The sequence below is a fragment of the Crotalus tigris genome, unplaced genomic scaffold (genome assembly GCF_016545835.1).
Source record: "Crotalus tigris isolate CLP2741 ecotype Arizona unplaced genomic scaffold, ASM1654583v1 scf7180000018740.96573, whole genome shotgun sequence".
Classification (NCBI taxonomy): Eukaryota; Metazoa; Chordata; class Lepidosauria; order Squamata; family Viperidae; genus Crotalus; species Crotalus tigris.
The window spans coordinates 39,676-59,576 of NW_024097178.1; the positions used below are offsets into that span (position 1 = coordinate 39,676).

General features: G+C 36.6%; 1 protein-coding gene across 1 annotated transcript in view; it reads left to right on the forward strand.

Annotated features, from left to right (window-relative positions):
- Positions 1-19,315, forward strand: part of LOC120313632 (transmembrane protein 178B-like) — a 35,665-nt gene extending 16,350 nt beyond the window's left edge. The window contains exon 3 of the mRNA XM_039355727.1: positions 18,705-19,315. Coding sequence (XP_039211661.1) covers positions 18,705-18,955 — 251 coding nt within the window. The 3' untranslated portion in view covers positions 18,956-19,315. The remainder of the gene's footprint in view (positions 1-18,704) is intronic.
- The last annotated feature ends 586 nt before the right edge of the window (positions 19,316-19,901 follow it).

The window sequence follows — 19,901 nt, forward strand, 5'->3', positions numbered from 1 at the left end:
GCTCTTTCTAAAAGAGAAAATGTAGACCTGTCTCTAAGTCAATATGTCTAGGGACATTTTTATCATTATGAGATTTCTATCCCCCTTTTAGTTTTGGTCAACTTCGGTCACCTCAGGGTGATAAATACTCCTGCCCACTTTTTTTCCAACAACAATCCTGGGAGGTGGGTTGGGCTAAGAGAGAGAGCTTGATCCAAAGCTACCCAACTGACTTTTATACCGAAGGTAAGACTGGAATTCATCTCTTCTGATTTCTAGCCTAGCATCTTAGCCACAACACCAAACTGGCTCTCTTCAGTTCTGTCAGTAAGCCTGTGGACTCTTGGCTTCCATCAGATATTATGAGCCGTGGTGGTGCAGTGAGTGCAGTATTGCAGGCTAAACTCTGCCGACTGCTAACAGTTCAATCTTGGCCACCTCAAGGTTGATAAATCCTTCCATCTTTCCGAGGTCGGTAAAATGAGGACTCAGATTGTTGGGGGCAACATGCTGACTCTGTAAACTACTTAGAGAGGGCTGTAAAGCAGTATGGAGCATTACATAAGTTTAAGTGCTATTGCTATTGATTGTTTAACAAAATAAATTCTAATTTAAAAAAAACCTAAATGGGAAACTATGCTTCAAAGAAGGTATTGACCTTTAAAATAAATCTTATTTATAGGACTCTGTAGGTATTCTTAGGGGAAAAAAATGGATATAGAATATTGCAGCCTAGGACTGCAAAAATGCAAATAATCAGTATTTTACGTGTTTCTTTGGTTTCATCTATTTTTTGTCTGGAGTTTTGCAGTCCAGATATGGTAGCCTAACTCATGCTCTCTGGTTTTTTTTTTATAAAGACAGGTAAGTGGCAGATAGAATCCTAATGTTTTGAAAGGCTTTTTTTTTTTTTGGTAAGTAGGTGTTTTGTGACTATTAGGGTCACTGCTTCTGTTCACAAAACACCAGACTGCCAATGAGCAAACTTTGCTGTTTGCTTCCATTTAGTTATCTGGATTTCTGTAGCCCAGATATATTGTGTCCACCATGAACCAATTTTGTAATTTACATCAACTTGACCAATTTGGAGAGATAATAACAAAAATAAATTGTGTGTGGCGGGGTGGGGTGGGATAAAACAGGAACCTGTTTTGCATTTTTAGAGACGTTTCCCACACTCTTTCAAATAGCATCCTTATGTCAGACAAGTTAAAATGGTTTCCATGCTTCTTACTAACAGTTTAGTGTTCTTTTAATTTCTTTTCTAGTAATTTGATCTTGTTCTGTCCATATTTGTAGGCAATCAGTAATATATTTTGGTAGAGATAGATTGTCATTTGCTCTATTTATATTGGCATGCCTCATTCCTTGTTTTTCCTCTGCATATCTTAATTTTCCACAATGCTTTGGTCTAAAGATTTTCTTACAATTCACTGTAGAAAGATTTGCTTTAATCTTTCAATAAACAGTGCCAAAATATCAAAAGTAAAGAATCCATACAGAAAGTACAAAGGTTAAAACAGTATAATCACAGGGACAGCTCAGCCACTCAAGAGCAGTACAGCCATTTTATAGACTCTCTTTGGGGACCCACGCAGTATTACAGTGTTATTAATAACAACATAGTATTCAACAGGGGTTCAAAAAAGAGAAGTGGTTGATGTGGTTCTGATACAGTTCAAAAGTTTCAGAAACATAGGAGAATTCATTATTAACTGTGCTCCCTGTCAAACCAAAATTTCTAGCTCATATAGTTGCAAAAATATTCTCAAAGATATCCGGGTATAGGAACATAAGAAATTTGGTACAATCCCAGAAAATGGGTTGATTCAGTATGCAGTTTAAGCATGCGTGGCCATAGTTAAATAACTCGCCCATCTAACTGCCTGTTTACCAACACTGGCACACAACACTTCTCTGGGATTCAGCTTGGCATCTTTTGCATGCAAAGTATGTGTTGTTAACATTGCACTATAATCCATTTAGATGGATTTCTGATGAAATTGTAGAAGTATATGAAGTGGTTCAAGTAGCCTGAGGCTAGTCCTTAGTGTCTATTTATGGACCTGGATGGTACAACAATTTATGAAAGACATAAATAAAAAGCAGTGTGAGTTTAGCAAATAGAGTTTATTTCCATCATTTGAACAAGCTCAATAAAATGACCATTTTGAAAACAAAAATTAGCACAGGGTTTGTGCATTCCAGGCAATAAAATTATCCTGACTACAATCTTGACTGCATGTAACAGCCTCTTCAGAAATTGTATTTTAAAATATGCCCCTAAGATTATAATATCTGAATGTTGCAAAGGTAGATTTTATGCAGGTTCAGGATAAGAGGCAGCCTCTATTAACTGCTGTTCCATATGGAGAATGTGACTTAATGGCAAAGAAAATTTGTAAAACTATACTTTGTGTAATATTGTCTGCCAGAAGTTGCTCATTTTTTTCATTTGAATTTGCACAGTTGCACCAACGCTGAGATTTATGGTAGCAAGATCATAGGGAAGAAGGACAGAAAGGGAAAAAATGTTTAAATCTAGCTACTATCCAATATTGTATTTTATTTCAAATTCATGAAACAGAGAAATGTTTTTTTTTAATTTTAGAAGAAGTCAATTTTTATAACTATTAAACTGTGTGAGATTATCTTGCTATCTCTTTCTTGGCATCTCAGAAAACAATACTGTAATGCCATCTTTCTTCAGGATGTAGTCTGATTTCAGGATATGGTATGCTAAGAATGTAAAGGAAAGTAAAACACACCTTCCAATTTTTCATTTTCTATGAGATGGCCAAAATGAAGGAGAATCCTATCACCAGATATTTATGGGGGATTCAGAATGGAAAATAAACAAATTATGTGCTGAAATCAAAGCTAAAGAGCTTTATCTAAGCTAAAAAACTTGCACTGGCAAAAACACAGTGCAAGGTTATACAAGTCCCTTAACTTTTGCTCTTGGTGGTGCTTGTGAAATGTCAAATAAATAGATGCAAGTTTGGTATGGGTTACACTGATTCATGCCCATTTTTACCCTCACTTCCTCATCAAATAGAACTTTGCATGGCTTCCTTTAGTATAAGGGTAGAGAACATCCAGTCCAAGGGACTGGTGTAGTTCTTCCCTAAGTCTTGTGATTTCTAGAAGAGATGGGGAAGGCACCACCCAAATTAAAGGACAAACAGCTAAAAACTGTGGCATAATTTCTCTCAAGTTTCTTGTTGGAAGCAAAAATAAGACATGTTATTTTTAAAACAGTAAATATAAAACAAAATAGCCTTCAAAAGGGGGAGAGTCAATTTGACCAATATCTACCAACTTGTCACTATATCATTGATGAACCTTCTTTTGCCCCAGCACTTGGAAACATCTTTACATACACATACAAGTGTATATCCCATCAAATAATGACTGCCTTTTCAAAGCCTAGCATGTCTCCTTATTTGTACTAGCCATTTTTCATTGATAAAACAATCCCCAAAGTGTGGCAGCATTTAGTCTAATTGACTCCTCCATCCACAACGATTCTTCTCCTAATTCCATGTAGGGTGAGAGTGTGCAACTGAAGTTTCATAGTCACTTTCTCATTCATTTCTTTGTTGAGCTGCATTTCGCACAAAATTTCACAGCATGTGCAGATTGTGCCAGCTGGATACAAATTTCTGTGGAAATCTCCCATCACAGCATTCTTGATGCTGGAAAATGTTAATGGGTGGTCTTTTCCCTTCTCCCTCCCTTTCCTTTCTTTGTCAGCAATTTTCTCTATCAAGAGATTTGTCTTTAAGGAGATGAGACTGTACTGTTTGCGTTCCGTCTGCCTGAACTGAGGATGCATGCAATTAAGTGGCAAATGAAGTGTCCACATAAGAGAAGCCATAGATAACTACCCTGTGCTGAATCATCTGGGCCTCGGAGTTAATATACCTTGAATGTGCCATATGCTACTGAAAACAAAGCCTTCCTCCAGAAAATAACTCAACAAAAAGCACCCTTAAAATATGGAATGACTCAACAGAGATTTAAAATTGCTGTCTTAAGGCTCCAAATTAGAAATCCTTAACTATAAAAAAAATTCCCCACAAAACTGTGTGGATATACTGTATATATATTGTGTTTTTATTATAGAATATTTTAATATAGAATTACAGCATGCTCGGTACTATTTCTAAGGCTGTCTTTCAAGTAGTATTGGGCAGTGTAATTTCATTTTAGACTAAGATCACCCAGATATACAAATCTCTATTGTAGATTTCATTACTGTATTCCGTAGGAATAAAGCTTTCATAGTATTTAGCATTTTCTTACTGAAAGTTCCCTATACTTCTTAAATCACAACTATTCCATTTTACCGAGATGGTTATGGGTGGAACTACTGTATTTATTTCAACTGTTTGGTGGTAAAGGCTATCATATGAATAACCAGGGCTGAATTTAAACTTAGGTAGACACTGAATGTGGTGAAGCTGTAGAGGTTCTTGTTTGCCAAGTCCTAACAGAGAATAAGGCTGTGTCACAACTGAACTTGGCAAGAATGCCACCAAGATTCATAGTAAATCCACGATGTCCTGAACAAAAGAATGCTGCAGAAATAAAGCATACCACAATCAATTAATGAGGACCATTTCAACCACATAGAAGGACTCAATTTACTTTCCTATGTGTAATTATAACAAAGCTACAACAGTTGAAAAAAATCTGAAGTTTTGTATGGCCCTAAGATTTAGCTTGTTTATTGTTTGTTTATGTCTAGATTTGGTCCAACAAATGTATCATCTGTTCAGCTTCTATGACTTCTCATGCTTTCATTAAATCCCAGAAAAAAAATCATTGTGAAGGATCTTGTACATTTTTATTGCAATGCAAGGATAAAGGCTGCAGAGGAAGAGACAAATGTGTAACAGCCAGAACAATAGCAACAATCCTTTCTATTGTTTCATAACTACAAAGCAAGTTCAAACACTCTTCCAAAAGGAATGCTAAAACATTGCTAAATAAATAAGGTGCCTTGGGAATGAGTAGAAAAGCAGAATTGTTTTTTTCATAAGAATAAAACTTGAAGAGCCGATTTTCACATGGTATTATTTTGATGATAGCAACTGGAAGAGATGCCATTCACCATTATCAGTGATGGTGTGGACAGTTCCAAAATATAGACCTGCTTTTAATATAAATTATTTATTACTTTATATTATTCTCTAATCTATGGTTTTTAAAACCATATGTTTTAAATTTAATGAAGATTACACATGTTTTGAGCTTGCTGGTAACTATGCGAACGTTAACAGAAAATAGTTCCTATGGATGAAAGGTCTTACTTTAGAATTTCAGATTAGCTTTAAGTTTACTAATAAGTATGTTTTCAAAGAAGGGGAAATTATAGGTATCTCCTGAAAGGAAGGAAAATAGTACTAAAGAAATGATTGTAATAGAAAATGAGATAAAGGAGGGATATTTAGAATTATTAGATTCAGGATAAATTGAAGAGAATATGTGTAGCTCAGGATTGAACCTAGGGTCTTATGCTGCTCTCTGAGCTCAATTGTTTTTTTGCAGACATTTCATTATCCAAATAGGTGACACCATCAGATGATGTTATCTAACTGGATAATGAATCATCTATAAGAAAACAATCAGTTCAGAGAGCATCAAGGAACCCCCAAGAAGCTTTACTGAAATATGTGACAGTGTCAACATTATGTCCAGTTACTCCACTTTAAGTAGAACTTTAACTGACGTGTCCATAAAATAATAGCCATGATAATGAGAGCTTTAGATGATGAATCCCATGAATAACACCTGCATGGCCTGTAATATTATTTCTGTGGTAACTCTTACTTTGGTCTTTTAAACAAAGATGGTCATCTTTGTTAATGAGGGCTGAGAAATGAGAGAGAAGAATTACAGCATTGTTCAATATTTTTTCTAATGCTGTCTTTTCAAGTGGTGTTGGGCAAAGTAATTTCCTTTTAGTCCTTGCTGGAGTTGGGGTACCTAGGCATGCATAAGTCTCTCCCTCAGTCAGCAACTGGAATTATCCTATCACCATTTCAATCTTGGAACAGCTTTGTAAGGAAAGGTTGCTACAAACTTCATGATACAAACTTCATGGCTGAAAGGAATTTAAACCCCAATCTCTCACCTGACTGAGTATTCTATACAGTAATGGATGTCAATATTATATAACATTCAATTTGGATTTGCCACCTATCAAAAAAAATGCAAAAATGAGTTGAAGTGAATTCATTTTTTCCAGTATTTAAACTTGTCTGATAACTATTTTAAAATCAGTTTGCATATTTCGCATGTACTTAAAAAAAACAATTAAAAACCTGTTCAAATAAGCTTTAAAAATTATGCAGGATCAATCCCAAAGTCTGATAAATATCCAAGAAAAGGAGATTATATATCAGGCGCAATATTTTTTATGAGCATCATCTTCAATTGTTTATGCTTAGAAAGCCGCAAGAGATTTTTGGACTGATAACAAAAGGATAATATACACAGCATATAAGATTTGCTGAACCAATAAAATGTTCCAAACTCCAAAGCAGTTTAAAGGAACATCATTTATTGTTACTTAAAAGAGAACAATTCAGGAAGATTACAAAATCCACAGTTGGGCAATATTTTTATGAAGACCAACCAAAATGTAAGAATAATTGTTTTTTTAGTTGGACATTAAAAAGCCTATGGTCCAACTGTGGATTTGGTTGCATTTTTTTATGGACCAGAATAATTATTTTAACTATGCAAAGCAAAACTTTACAGCAGTATAAGCATTCATGGGAGTTTCTAGGGAGGAAACCACAGTCTTTACATGTTGTCAGCCCACCAGATTTGAGAAGACTGAAGTAGAGCACTATAATTAACCATAACATAACATTGGCCACCTTTGGAATAGGATAAATATATGTTGATTACTTCAGAGAAATTGAGTAGATTGCAAGCACACATACCCTTGTCTTGAATTAATTTATTATCCTTCTACATTCTAGTAGATAGTTAAATATTACATATTTTTTCCTATCCTCCATAAATATTCTCAGAATTTATTGCTTCTTTTTTTCCCCCCTAGAAATCAAACGCCCACGTAAGCTATGAAGTGACTCATAAGATATGAAACATGCACTTGAGCAGGCAAATCTGATTGATCTGAGCTTTTGTTCCAGGTCAAAAAAAATCTACAGCTTAATAAATCAAGCTATATTTAAAAAAAAAAACGGATTGCCAAGAAATAGAAAAATCACTTTTACTTTTTCTGCCCTTTCCCTGACAGAGACTATATGACATTAATTGACTGGTAGCAATTCCACTAGTGTAGTTTTCTCCCAGGTGGGGTTGCAGCAGTGGAGATGCTATGTTTGTTTGATGGCTATTGAAGGCTTTAAGAGGTCATCCCCAATTGAGTTTCCAGGATGTCCTCAACTTTGCACTGCCACAAAACCATTCAGAGCCAACTTCAAAAGGAAAGATATCAAATGTCATTTCCCATGCCTTGGGATTCTTCTTTGCTGCTTTCAGGTAGGCAATCACATATAGGAAAGGAAAAAATAACCTTTCACACAACACTGTAACCTTTACACTGATGGTAGATCACAGGAAAGTCTAGGGGCATTTCTGCGTAGCACAGTTTTTATTCTCCAGTCTTTCCATAATGTTTTGAAGCCATACCTCTGGCTGTATTCACTCCATCAGAAGCTGGAACAAGTAGGAATAGAGCAGTCAATTGGGGCTCCCTTCCAATAGAGAAGTACGAAACTGTTATCCAGTCACTACCTTCCGCCTTGAATAACAAAACTCCCTTCACCCCTGCTTCACACAGGGAAAAAATCATATTTTTACATTAATAAAGGAGAATATTTATTGCTCAGGGTTGAAATGGGAGGTCCTTGGTGCTCTCTGAGCTTCACTGTTTTCTTGCAGATGCTTCTTTACCCAAACTAGGTAACATCATCAGTGATGACCAGTGTTACCTAATTTGGATAATGAAACATCTGCAAGAAAACAATGAAGCTCAGAGAGCACCAAGGACCTCCCATTTCAACCCTGAGCAATAAATATTCTCCTTTATTGGTACCACATATGGGCATCAAACGCTTCAGACAGCACACAAATGGGAAAAGTTTGCCTGTAGGCATACTTCCACCAAGGAGCAACTTTTTTTCCTGCATGAATGCCTACAACAGCATATCCCACCAATACCAATGATGTTACCTAGTTTGGGTAATGAAATGTTTGCAAGAAAACAATCAAGCTCAGAGAACATCAAGGACGCCTCATTTTTACATTCTCCCTTCTCCAGCAGCATCCATGAGCAGGTCAAAGCAAGAAAGTTGTTAGAAGCAACGTTGCGATTGTTTACATCAGTGGTTCTCAACCTTTTTAATGCTGCGACCCCCAACCGGTCATAAGTTGAGGACTACTCAACCGGTCGTAAGTCGAGGACTACTCGACTACTCAACTGGTGCAGCACCGTTTGCAGAATGGGACTTTTGGCGGGCTCAGCAGGGCAGAGACAGCCTGGACAATTCCTATTGGCTTTTGAAAGCCAATAGAATTAGACTCTATTCAAGAGAGTCTATTCTATTGGCTTTCAAAAGCCAATAGAATAAAAGGGAGTAGCACAGCTAAGGAAAAGGGGGGGAAAATGGCAGACTGCATTGTTTGGCGACCCCCGTGAAATGGTCGTTCGACCCCAAATGGGGTCCCGACCCACAGGTTGAGAACCACTGGTCTACATGAAAATATTATCTTTGTCAATTATCTATTATCAGTAATTTATGGCTGCTAATCTTCAGATCTATAATTCTATAATGCTTGCACAATTTGCTACGTAAAAGATTTTGATGAAGAAGTTAGAACATCATCCCATTTCCATCTGATTCTCTTTCACCAGTATATCTGGTGAAAAAAAAGGAATTAAGAACCTTTTCCCTACCAGAATGTAAAGACAAAGGCCCTACATAGCAAAAGGTTTTTGAACAATTTCACAAACTTTGTGCTAGCAATGCTGCCATACTTCAGGGTCCATTTTAATACATATGGGAGATGGAAAGTAGGGTAAAAATCTCTCTCTCTCTCTCCCTCCCTCCCTCTCTCTCCTTCCCTGTCTGTCTGTCTATCTATCTATCTATCTATCTATCTATCTATCTATCTATCTATCTATCTATTTAATTTCTATGCCATGCACTTCATTGATAGTGACCCTGGATAGCTTAAAATAATAAAAAGTTACAAAGCGCTAAAAAGAGTTAAAATTAGAAAAATTGAATAAAGAAGTTAAAGGTTAAAAACCAGTATGATGGGCAGTCTGGGGATAAGAATCTTCTCTAACTCATCAGCCACTCCTAATGCAGCAGGTTCCTTTTGGGGGCCCAGGCCAAGTGACAAAGCCATGTATTTAGGCTCTTCCGGAGGGCCAAAATATTAAATTAGACCAAAATTCTAATTATTAAGGAAGAAAATTATTAAGGAGCCCAGAATTTTTGAGAAAACATCAGGACAACTCATTCACACTAAAGTAACATCAAGGCAATCCTATATTTTTCCATTCTAAAATGGGTAGATGCATGCCTGCCACCATTAACTTTTTACTATACTTTTTATTTTACACAATACTGCCAATCCTACTTTTATTTTACTTTTGCTGCAAGTCATTTTCCTAATATGAATGCCATTAATAGTCTTCCCACATGAATGAGTTCTGAATTAACTGGTGCCTTTTTATACTAAAACAAAATGTGAATTTAAAAATAGAACTAAATCTATAAAACTGTTCATAGTTTAAACCAGAACAATTTCTGTTAGCGATGAACTTGAAATAACTCCTTTGCTCCAAAATGTAACAGTTTGACCTCCTGAAAACATTTTTTGAATTAATATTCTGGAGGAAAAGATGAAAAAGCTTTCATATTTCATTGAGCTGTTCAGAAAAAAAGAAGGGGTCAAGCCGAGGAAATCAACATCTAAATCAGCATACTCTCACAAAGAATTTTTACAGTGGTAAACAGAGTTCTTGCCTGTTCTCTTTTGTTCCATCTCCAAACTTGTCAAACTGACACATTTCAGTTATTCTTAAATTGGCCTTTAAGATTTTTTTTTTAAAAAATGTCAGATTTAGAGATAGAAATCTCCTTTTTTTTCAGATTTAAAAATAGGCTTCTTCTTCTTCTCCAATAGGAGAAGAAATGAATGGGCTGTGTTCCTGAGATCTTCAAAATAAGAAAAATATAATTACACTTATTGCTGTTGAAACAATCATAAGAAATCAGAGGAACTTGACAAGTTAGAGTTGGAACTTTTTGAATCCTCCCTATTGGTTTTCTAATTTTTAATTTATTTCTATTGGTCTAATCTTCGAATAGGAAAAAGGAAGAAATACAGTGAAAACAAATACAAAATGTAATATATATGAAAGGCAACACAGTTTTTAAACCTTGACATGAGGAAATAACAGTCTTTCCATTAGATTGATTAAATGTCAGTTAATAAGCAGGCAGCAAATGTATTAGCATCTGGGATAGTATTGTCTTTCATCATCAAAGAGTAATCTCTTGCTATACAGATAGTCCTTGATCTATGATCACAGTGAAGGCTGCAGGATCCAATCATAGATTTAGTGGTATTTATAATTTCCTAAAGACATAAAAGTATATCCAAAAAAAAGAGAGCATCATGTATTATCTTTGGAAGGCTACAGATCCATCTAGGAAATAGTCATCCTGGCTAAATTGTGTGTCAGTAAATGCATAAGTGAACAGAAAGCAACATAGTCTCTACATAAAACTTAAACATGACATCTTTTTGCTAACTTGAATGCCTACTTATTTATATGAAGTTGTCCAACAATTCAGAAAAAAAAGAACAATTTATATATTCACAGTGAAGTCTGTAGGGGAAATAAAATTAGCTAGAACAATATTAGAGTCTTGAAAAAGACCTAAAACTTGATTAAAATGTCCAGACATAATTAAATCATGCACAACTAAAATGAAAAGACATTCAAACCTCTGTGAAAAACACCTTGATGATCCTTAGTAAGCCCATAGGAATTAGTAAATGCAGGAAATTCATTAAAATCAGTGTTATTTAAACAATTAAATAGTTCTGAATGATTTATTTCATATTCCACTACAAATATTGAAACATTAATCAAAATCCTTGTAGATTTTCATATTCTACTAATAAGTATCTAAGCAATCTATCCCTTAAGTAAAAAGCTTTTACTTATGAAGGATATTTTTTTTAAAAAAAAAGTTCTGACTGTATATTGCTCAATTTATTTAGATACTTAAGTCTAAGGCCTTTTACATTTCAGGAAATGACTAAAGATGACATAAAGGAATTGGACATCAAAAACCCATATGTAAAATTCTATTTCCATAGGTAAAACCATTCATCCATCCATCCATCCAAACTGAGACAGACTTTTAAAAAAGAAAACAAAAATTGTATAGAAGTTTGCACACTGAAAAAGGAAAAGAAAAAGAAAAAGGTTTTTAAAAGACCAAATGAAAAATATGAAGCAGAAACAAAAAAGACAAGTAGGAGAGCAAATGGTAAAGTATCTCTAGAAGCAACATGTTGAAACCAGACTTTCTTCCTTGTCCCCCAGCTAAGATGGTCAATCTCTCTTTGGGAAAAGACAGGCTGTTTACAGACTGACATTATTTTTACACAAATAGACTTTATAAATGGATCGTGGGGGGCACAGTATCAGAATTTTCAAATTGAGTAGCCTTTGCTTTGTATGAATCAATTATTATGGTTTTTAATTCCACTATTTTTTTCTCTTTTTGCTTTTGCTTAAAAATGTCTGTTTCATAAACACATCCCACTGTTTTTATCTGCATAAATTCAGTCATTCTAAAAAAAAAGTAGATCATTGTAAAGAACTTTTAAATGATAAGCAAATCCTGACAACATTCTTTCTTGGTGACTTTCTCTGTTACTTTTCATTTGGGCTAAGATGGAGCTGTCAGTAAAGTTTTGCTGTTCCTATGTTCTTCCTGTGAAATTGTACAGATCAGCAAACAAATCTCACAACAATAAAACTATACTTTATTGAGAAAGTATATAGAATATAGTAATAGAGCTATTACTAGAACTAGTAATATAATCTTGCAAGTCTCTATGGAGATTCTCAGGTCATGGTTGTCCCAAACTGAAATTAAAACTCAAGAAGGATGAGAAATGAAACATTTTCAAGGAAAAATCCAAGAAAGTTCAGTGCCTTTCGAAAAAGCACCTTTGGGACAATCTTGCAAGTCTGACTATGTTTTCTGATCCCTCCCTCATATATCTCAAAGAGTCAGTGGGGAGCTAAACTCTCATTCCAATACTGTCCCTTTGTCCTGGGCATAAGGTATGCATATTTTGTTTGTTTGTCTGTTTGTTTATTTTATATCCACCTTTATTATTATTATTCTTCCTATTTTCCCCACAACAATAATAACTCTGTCAGGTGGGTTGGGCTAAGAGTGATTGAGCCAAAATCACGCAGCTGGCTTTCATGGCTAAGGTGGGACTTAAACTCACAGTCTCCCACTTAACCACTAGAGTCTAGACCAAGCTGGCTCTCAATGCATGTGCTCCTGTTGTTTCCTTAGTGTCTCCCCTATCATTCAGTATGCACAGATACTCCAGAATGAAATTAACCACTATTTTTGGATGAAATTTTACTCACCATGTAATTTTTTACACTTATGGCTTGGGAGGGCGCCTTTAACTTTAAAATGATTATAAATCCAATAATGTTTAGGAAATGAGGTTGGATGAACCCAGTGTCTTTAAAGGTTCCTCTGTGATTGAAAGCTTGATGGCTTCTCTTAATTCCTGGAGCTTAGACCTTTGGGTCACTACTATCGTGAGGTCTCACCATGAGGGCCAGCCATTTGGGACACAGGTGGGTAATCTCTCATCCTCTCCTTGTCCAGGGAGATTCTGTAAAACTAGGCTTATCACCGGTCATTCAGAGTTAGCTGTGTCGTTATCTTTGTTCCTCTAGAGATGTCTTAGCTAACCATTGCCTCCCCTGGAATTCCAAAAACTCCAGAATGGAGTTATAACTATGCATGAGGACGGAAACCATAAATAACATGAAAGGGAGAGATATTACTTGGAACTGCAGCTGCCTAATGGCCCATGAGATCATTTAAAGACTGCAACCAGGAGTGCCAAGATTACAGTCATTGAGCTTAATACCTGCTTCACTCGATGACTGAGATTCTGATGTCAATTGTAGTTGTAAGTTAGAAACTACCTGTACTTTGTATTCGAGTTTGCTCTATTTGATAACAAATGCCATTAAGTCTTTGTGTACTTCTTTTATGTAATTATAAGGGTCTCTCAAGTCCAGCTTCACGTCTTTTGAAAAAAAAGCTTAGGGTATGTGAAATAAGAGGCAAAGAATAGTAATCCCTAACAATTATCTGGTTCAGGAGTCCATAATCATGTACTGTCCTCAAGAACCATCTCCCATAGGGATAAATATTGTTAGTATAGGCACTGGGGATTAGGAAGTTTGAATAAACCCTTTCCTTAAACTGTCATCCAGCAATTCCTTCAGTGTGGGTAATTCTTGAGTAGAATCTGGTAAGTCTAGCTGGAATCTGGAGTCCTGGTTTCAGTTTGAAGGTAGTTACATGTCTGGTAGAGAGGTGATACAATTGCCTCTTCTTCCTCCTCTAACATATCCACAAAGTCAGAGTATTTTTCTGGTAAGGTAGGAGAGTCAATGCACCAAATAGGTATGTGGAAGGATGAGAGTAAAAAGCTTCCAATCAGTGTTGTTGACATTTCATTGATGGAAAATAAACTGTCCTTGGCTCATAATGCACATCTGGATTATGTAATTGTAGTCAACCAATCCTCAGCACATTGGGAATCTGTAAGGAAACAAAAACATTGAGTGGCAAGAATTCTGTATGATTTCAGTTGTAAAGGGTTAGCATGTTACAACCCAAGCCCAGCTTGTAGCATCTGCCCATCAATTGTTCTAACCCAGCATTGGCCTTTCCAGCATCTAAATCAATAAATTAAACTTTTGTGCTGCAGCTCATCTATAAAATTGGCTGTTGCCCCCAAGTCCGAGAGTTGTTTTTTCCAACCTTTCTAAATACTCTTCTAAAGAAAGAGTAACAAGAATAATAAAATTTGCTTGCCTGTTGTCTGAGTTCTCTTGAATTGTCTGAGGGTCTCATGAAGAGGAAGAGAACCTGCAAAGTTTCCCAAAGCTGTGGCCTTGAGCAAGTTTGACATTTGCTTACTGTGCAGCCTGTAGATCCACATGTGCAACATTTTGTTCATTCAGAACTTTAGCTGTACAAGATCTGGCTAGATGTCTGAAAGCTCCTTGCAAAGGCATAATCTGATATTTCTTCTCTGATTCTCTCCTGGAACAAAGTTTTCTTGATTGCTCCAATTTGCTGGGACTCCAGTATTGGATTTTAAAGAGGCCCAGGCAAATGGGGGGGAGGAATTTACAGAGGAAGAGAGATTTTGTTGCTATTTCTTCTATACCTCAACTCTTACAATAACTATCTATTAACATACCAGGTTAGACCAGCTCTTCCAAATTATCTGGGGTGCCTTGTGTCGTCAGTTCATCTCTCAGCTTGTTAACAAGTCCTTGAAACTGGTCAGGATAGAATGAAATCATTCCACCCCAGATTTCTAGCAAATTATTCCAAATTTGTTATAAGCATGTGCCTTGTTTGAGCTCTATTGCTCCTTCACCCTGATGCACCTGCTGTTCTTTTAATGGTTTCTGGCTAGTTTCTTCAAGGTCATCTCCATGGCTCCCTACAGAAATAGAGAGACGTTATTCTTGTTTTCTCTGTCTTCTGATTTCAGAGCCATAATTTATCTCTACAAAGCAGTAATTTAAATAAAAAAACACAGAAAGGGATTTCTGTCTGCCAAATAAAGCAATAAAAAGTTGAGGAGATAGCCCTTTAATATGGGAGAAAACCAAGTTCATAAATTTACTTTCTTACTCTCATTTATTGGGTTATTGACTGCAATAGAGAAAAACAGTGGAGAGAAAAAATATTGCTATTGGATGCAGCACAAGAAAGCTGGAAAGAGGGAGTTTGAACTGACAGTGATTCCCCCAAATCACTGACACCCTTTAAAAGGCCATGGAACTGCCAAATTACAATTGGTGAGCTTGTGCCAACCTGGGTTGCTAAGTACCAAACCAGCTTGTGCCAACGTGTGGCAGAAGATTGCCACAGACACTTTCAGACATTGTTATTGCATTTTTAAAAACTGTCTCTCCATAAAGGGGATGGATGAGGCTCAAACTAGAGTCGAGTTCACACTGAGTTTTCTCTGCATGACTATTGGCCTACCCAAAACTGAGGAGGAATGCCAGCTGTTCTTTTGAATTGACAACCTGCATGAACTGGCCCAGGTTCTGCATATTAACAGGATCTTAGTTCTCTATTCTGATCCATAGCAGTGGGGAAGCTGTTTGGTTTGGCTTTTCAGTAAAAATGTATGAAGGATTTATGATTTCACAAAGCACATCAGCCTTGTATTAGCCAATCAGTCTGTTTGCTCTTTCCAAAGCAGTTTAATAAATAAATAAGGGCAGATTTAAACTAAACCTTGTCTGTCACATGCCCGTCTGTTAGCCAGTGATGAGACTATAGTGTGTAATTAAACAATCATTTATATTCTATGCAAGTGTGTGCCAAAACAATAAAGAGCTCTCAGGAGCCTTGTGCTGCTGAGGCATTTAATCCATGCACAGAAGGAGCTTGCTGCAAAGCTGCTTCAGCAGAATAGGGTTTCTCACAATGGAGCAGGGAGGGAGTGGGGCTGCATTCTTCAATGATTTGATAACGGAATAATTTAAGAAGCTAAAAAGGAGACAGTGTTTCATGGGTCAGATCCACTTTTTTTGTTTTGCTTGAGTGTTCCTGATATTTCTCCATGATATAAATAAAAAATGTCAGGAATTATTGAGTGTACTTGCTGGATGTATAGCCTATAAACATACACATCTCATAAGAGGTAGGTAGGAGGGTGGACTATGTCCAAATGTTTGTATGCATCATAATACTTGAATTTATTTTAAAAATATAATGTATTATCTACATTTTGTCACATGGGAACAAGATCTTTGGCTAAGTTGAATTTTAACCAAATACCATCTCAAAGATAGATAGATAGATAGATAGATAGATAGATAGATAGATAGATAGATAGATAGATAGATAGAAAGATAGAAAGATAGAAGGATCAGTGGATGGAGAGACACACAAATATGGGAACTTCAAGGCAACAAATATAAGATTTCTTCTTCCATTTCTTTTTCTATCCACAAACTCTATGAAATAGTTCGGACTGAGAGAGTAAATGATCCTAAAGTCAATCAGTGAGGTGAAGGATGACTTGAAACTCATTTTCCCCAGATCTAATTCCCTGGACATTGGGCCACATTGCTGGGGCTGACAGACAAAATAAATTTCAACAGTATCTGCAGGATTCCTAATCCATATTTAAACACTTACATTTTTATACCAAGAAAAAAAAATAGAAAAAAGATGGTAGAGGTTATGGTTATGGTTACCTTGGAAAGTGCTGAATTATCTGTACTCAAGCAACCTTACTGGCTGCAATTAAACACCAGCTTTACCTAGTTAATTGAATTATTCTTTTTGAGTTTGTATCATACCCTGAACTATAATCTAAATAAACTGGTTTGTTTTGCAGAACTCAGTAAGTCAAAAATAGGTCATTCCCCTAAAACTACTGAAGTTAATAATAACCAAGTTTAACATGTCACATTTACTTGGCCTTGTTAAATATATTGTATGAACTAAGCTTGTGTCTATTTTTAATCAAAAATCTGAAAGTCAGCAAAAATCAGCTAGGATTTGGGCTGTGATGATGACACATGGACCCCACGTGAGAAATCAAGTGAATTGCTTAGGAATATCTGGGTACAGTGAGGAGATTTCAGCCAGCTAACTGCATTGGCTTGCTGTGCTTCCCTATTTGGTTCACAGGGCATCAGTTGGGATTCTTCCCCATTTGCAATACAGTTAAGTCTGATAAATCACATTTAAGTCACATAAATTCACTAAGTTATTGAAGCACAGTTTCTGCTCTAAAGTACAATTTTAAAAGGAAAGGAATATAATCCAGCAGTATGGCAGCAGTGGTATACTGAAGACCCAGCTTCAAGCCTCGTGCCGTACCAGAAACATGGCTCTATCTCCATTGAAATGGAAAGAAAGAGCTACCGTACTCATATAGCAGACATGTCAAACTCGCGATGTCATGTGACGTCATGCAACGTATTGGGACAGTTTTGCCATTGCCAGCAATGGGGTGGGCGTGGCTTCTGCATGACACGTCCGGCCCATGGACCGGCAGTTTGAGACCCCTGTCATATAGGATCATAATCACAAACCAATCAAGTTAGAAAGTTAAGTTGATTTATCCTAAGAGAATCATCATTTAACCCTGCCAGTAGAACCTGGAACCAGAGGTTTTAATTATTAATGCAAACATATTCTTTCCTAGTGAGGTCTGAAATATGAATCACCTTTTTATTGACTCATATTTCATTTGCCATGGTGGGTCACAAGCAAAAATTAAATGAGATTCTCCTATTATTGACTGATTGTTAATTGGAATTGCATGGAAATAATAGCTGGCTATTCAGAATATCCATTAGCCCAGGGGTCCCCAACCCTTGGTCTGTGGACTGGACTGGTACTGGGCCACGGCATGCCAGTACCCAGTCCGCACAAACAAGCAAAGCCCCATCCGTGGGATGCAGGCAGCACACAAAACCACGCAGTCTCCAGTCCATCAGTTTGGCTTCTACCATGTTTTTTCCAGTTCTCATTAAGCTTCTCAGATGGATCTATAAGTATGATATAAATGATGCTCCTCAAAATTGATTGTAGCAAATATGAGTTTTGAGAAACTCAGCTGTTCACCAAAGGTACAAGAAAGTCTTGCATTCAATCCTAATTGCATTCAATCCTAATGAGCACATGAGCAATAATATGGAAGTTGTTTGCTACTGCAGCCTTCCAATATACTTTTCTGATGTTTCCAGTGTAATGTATAGTATCATGGGCTTTTGGATGGCTATCAGAGTATTTTTAGGGTGGGACAGTATTGCCTCTCATTGACAAAAAAGAGCTTTATCAGAAGGATGACATGTTCAAGATGAAAGTGCCACCGATATTATATTCCCTGAAAACCTGCAAACCTAAACGTACTCAAACTATGAAGTCCTCCAAAGGAGTATAGTTTAGATCCACTGGATTGTGAGGTTTTTTTCTTTTAAATTATGATTACTGTATTTGACTAGATGTTCTAAATTTTTGGCTGGAATAGTACATATTTTTAAACAGTAGCTGTTGTAGTGGGAATCAGTGGGAGTTTCCAATCAATCCATTGACCCATAAAATCATACCCTAAGGGCCATTATCTTGGACACTTACTGTTTTAATTATTAGTTGTATATTTTAAGTTTGGGCAATTACCTTGGAAACTGAAGATAGAATAAAAATATTTTAAATTAACTAAGTGGCATTCTAAAATTCCTGAGTCATCCATCTCTGATTTTCCTATGCTTTCTCCAACTACTTTCTTTGTAGGCAAAAAAAGAGCAAAGAGTTATTGTGATAATTCTAACTAATTCATTCTTCTTGGTTTTTTTCTCTCTTTTTTCTTTTCTTTTTCTCCTCCAGGAACCTTCTGCATAATATCACTGTGTACATGTGTAGCTGGAATCAACTTTGAGCTCTCCCGATACCCCCGGTACCTGTATGGACTCCCTGATGACATCAGTCATGGCTACGGCTGGTCCATGTTTTGTGCATGGGGAGGCCTAGGTCTTACTTTGATCTCTGGCTTCTTCTGTACCTTGGCCCCTTCTGTTCAACCTGTCCCCAGGACCAATTGCCCCAAATCGAGACCTGAGAATGGGACAGTGTGCTAAGACAAGTACAAACAAGCCTATAAATATACATATTATACATATATAAATATAAATTAATATACATAAACATATATTATATATAGATCTCAAACAGTTGCCAGTGCCATGGTAGAGTGGAGTCCAGTGGGGCCCCTACATCTTCTCTACAGCTTTGTATTGTTCTTGTTATTTTTTCCTGGAGAAAGGAATAGCTTTTCGGCAACATTGCTCTTCCATTCAGCTCCTAAAAAAAATCTTCAGCATCCCACTTCAAACATCAAATGAACTTATTGTTGCATCTGTCTACCGCCAGTTGGGTGTGATGTGATAGGAAAGGGGAAAGGGTATCTTGGTGAATCAGGTACTTTTACAAGGAGTCAAGAAAGCAAAAAAAAAAATAAAACATTGTATTGGGAAAATATAAACAATAAATAAGTGAACCTATTTAGTTACCTCTCTAAAATCTAACCTTCTCAAGGCCATCTTCAGAATCTCTCTGCTCGCACATGAATAAAAAAAACAAAAAACCTTGCCTGTCCCATCAAAGAGGAATGAAGCAGAAGATTAAGGCAGGTTTCCCTTTCTTTGCTAAACTTAAAAAAAAAAAAAGCCAAGATTCTTACAGAACAAAACTGCAAGTGAGGATCCTTGAGTGGATGTTTTAGCAATGCTGTTTCAACTTTCCTCTGCCTTACAGCCAGGCTTAATTGACAAGGCTGAACTGCTGGCAAAAATGCAAAGAGAAAGCCTCACTGAAAGGCTGTGTGGTACGTAGTGTATAACTCCCCCTCTGTCCCACCTTTTTTTTTTTTAAGTAAACCTGGTGTTTCCATGTGATCTTCTACCAAATTCTCCTCACTGTGATTGCAACAAAAGGTGTCAAGACTTATGCATGGATGAGGAAAAGCGTGTTTGGAGGCTGCACGTTTCAGTGTTTGGATTTGTTTCTGCCTCTGGTCTCCCCTTG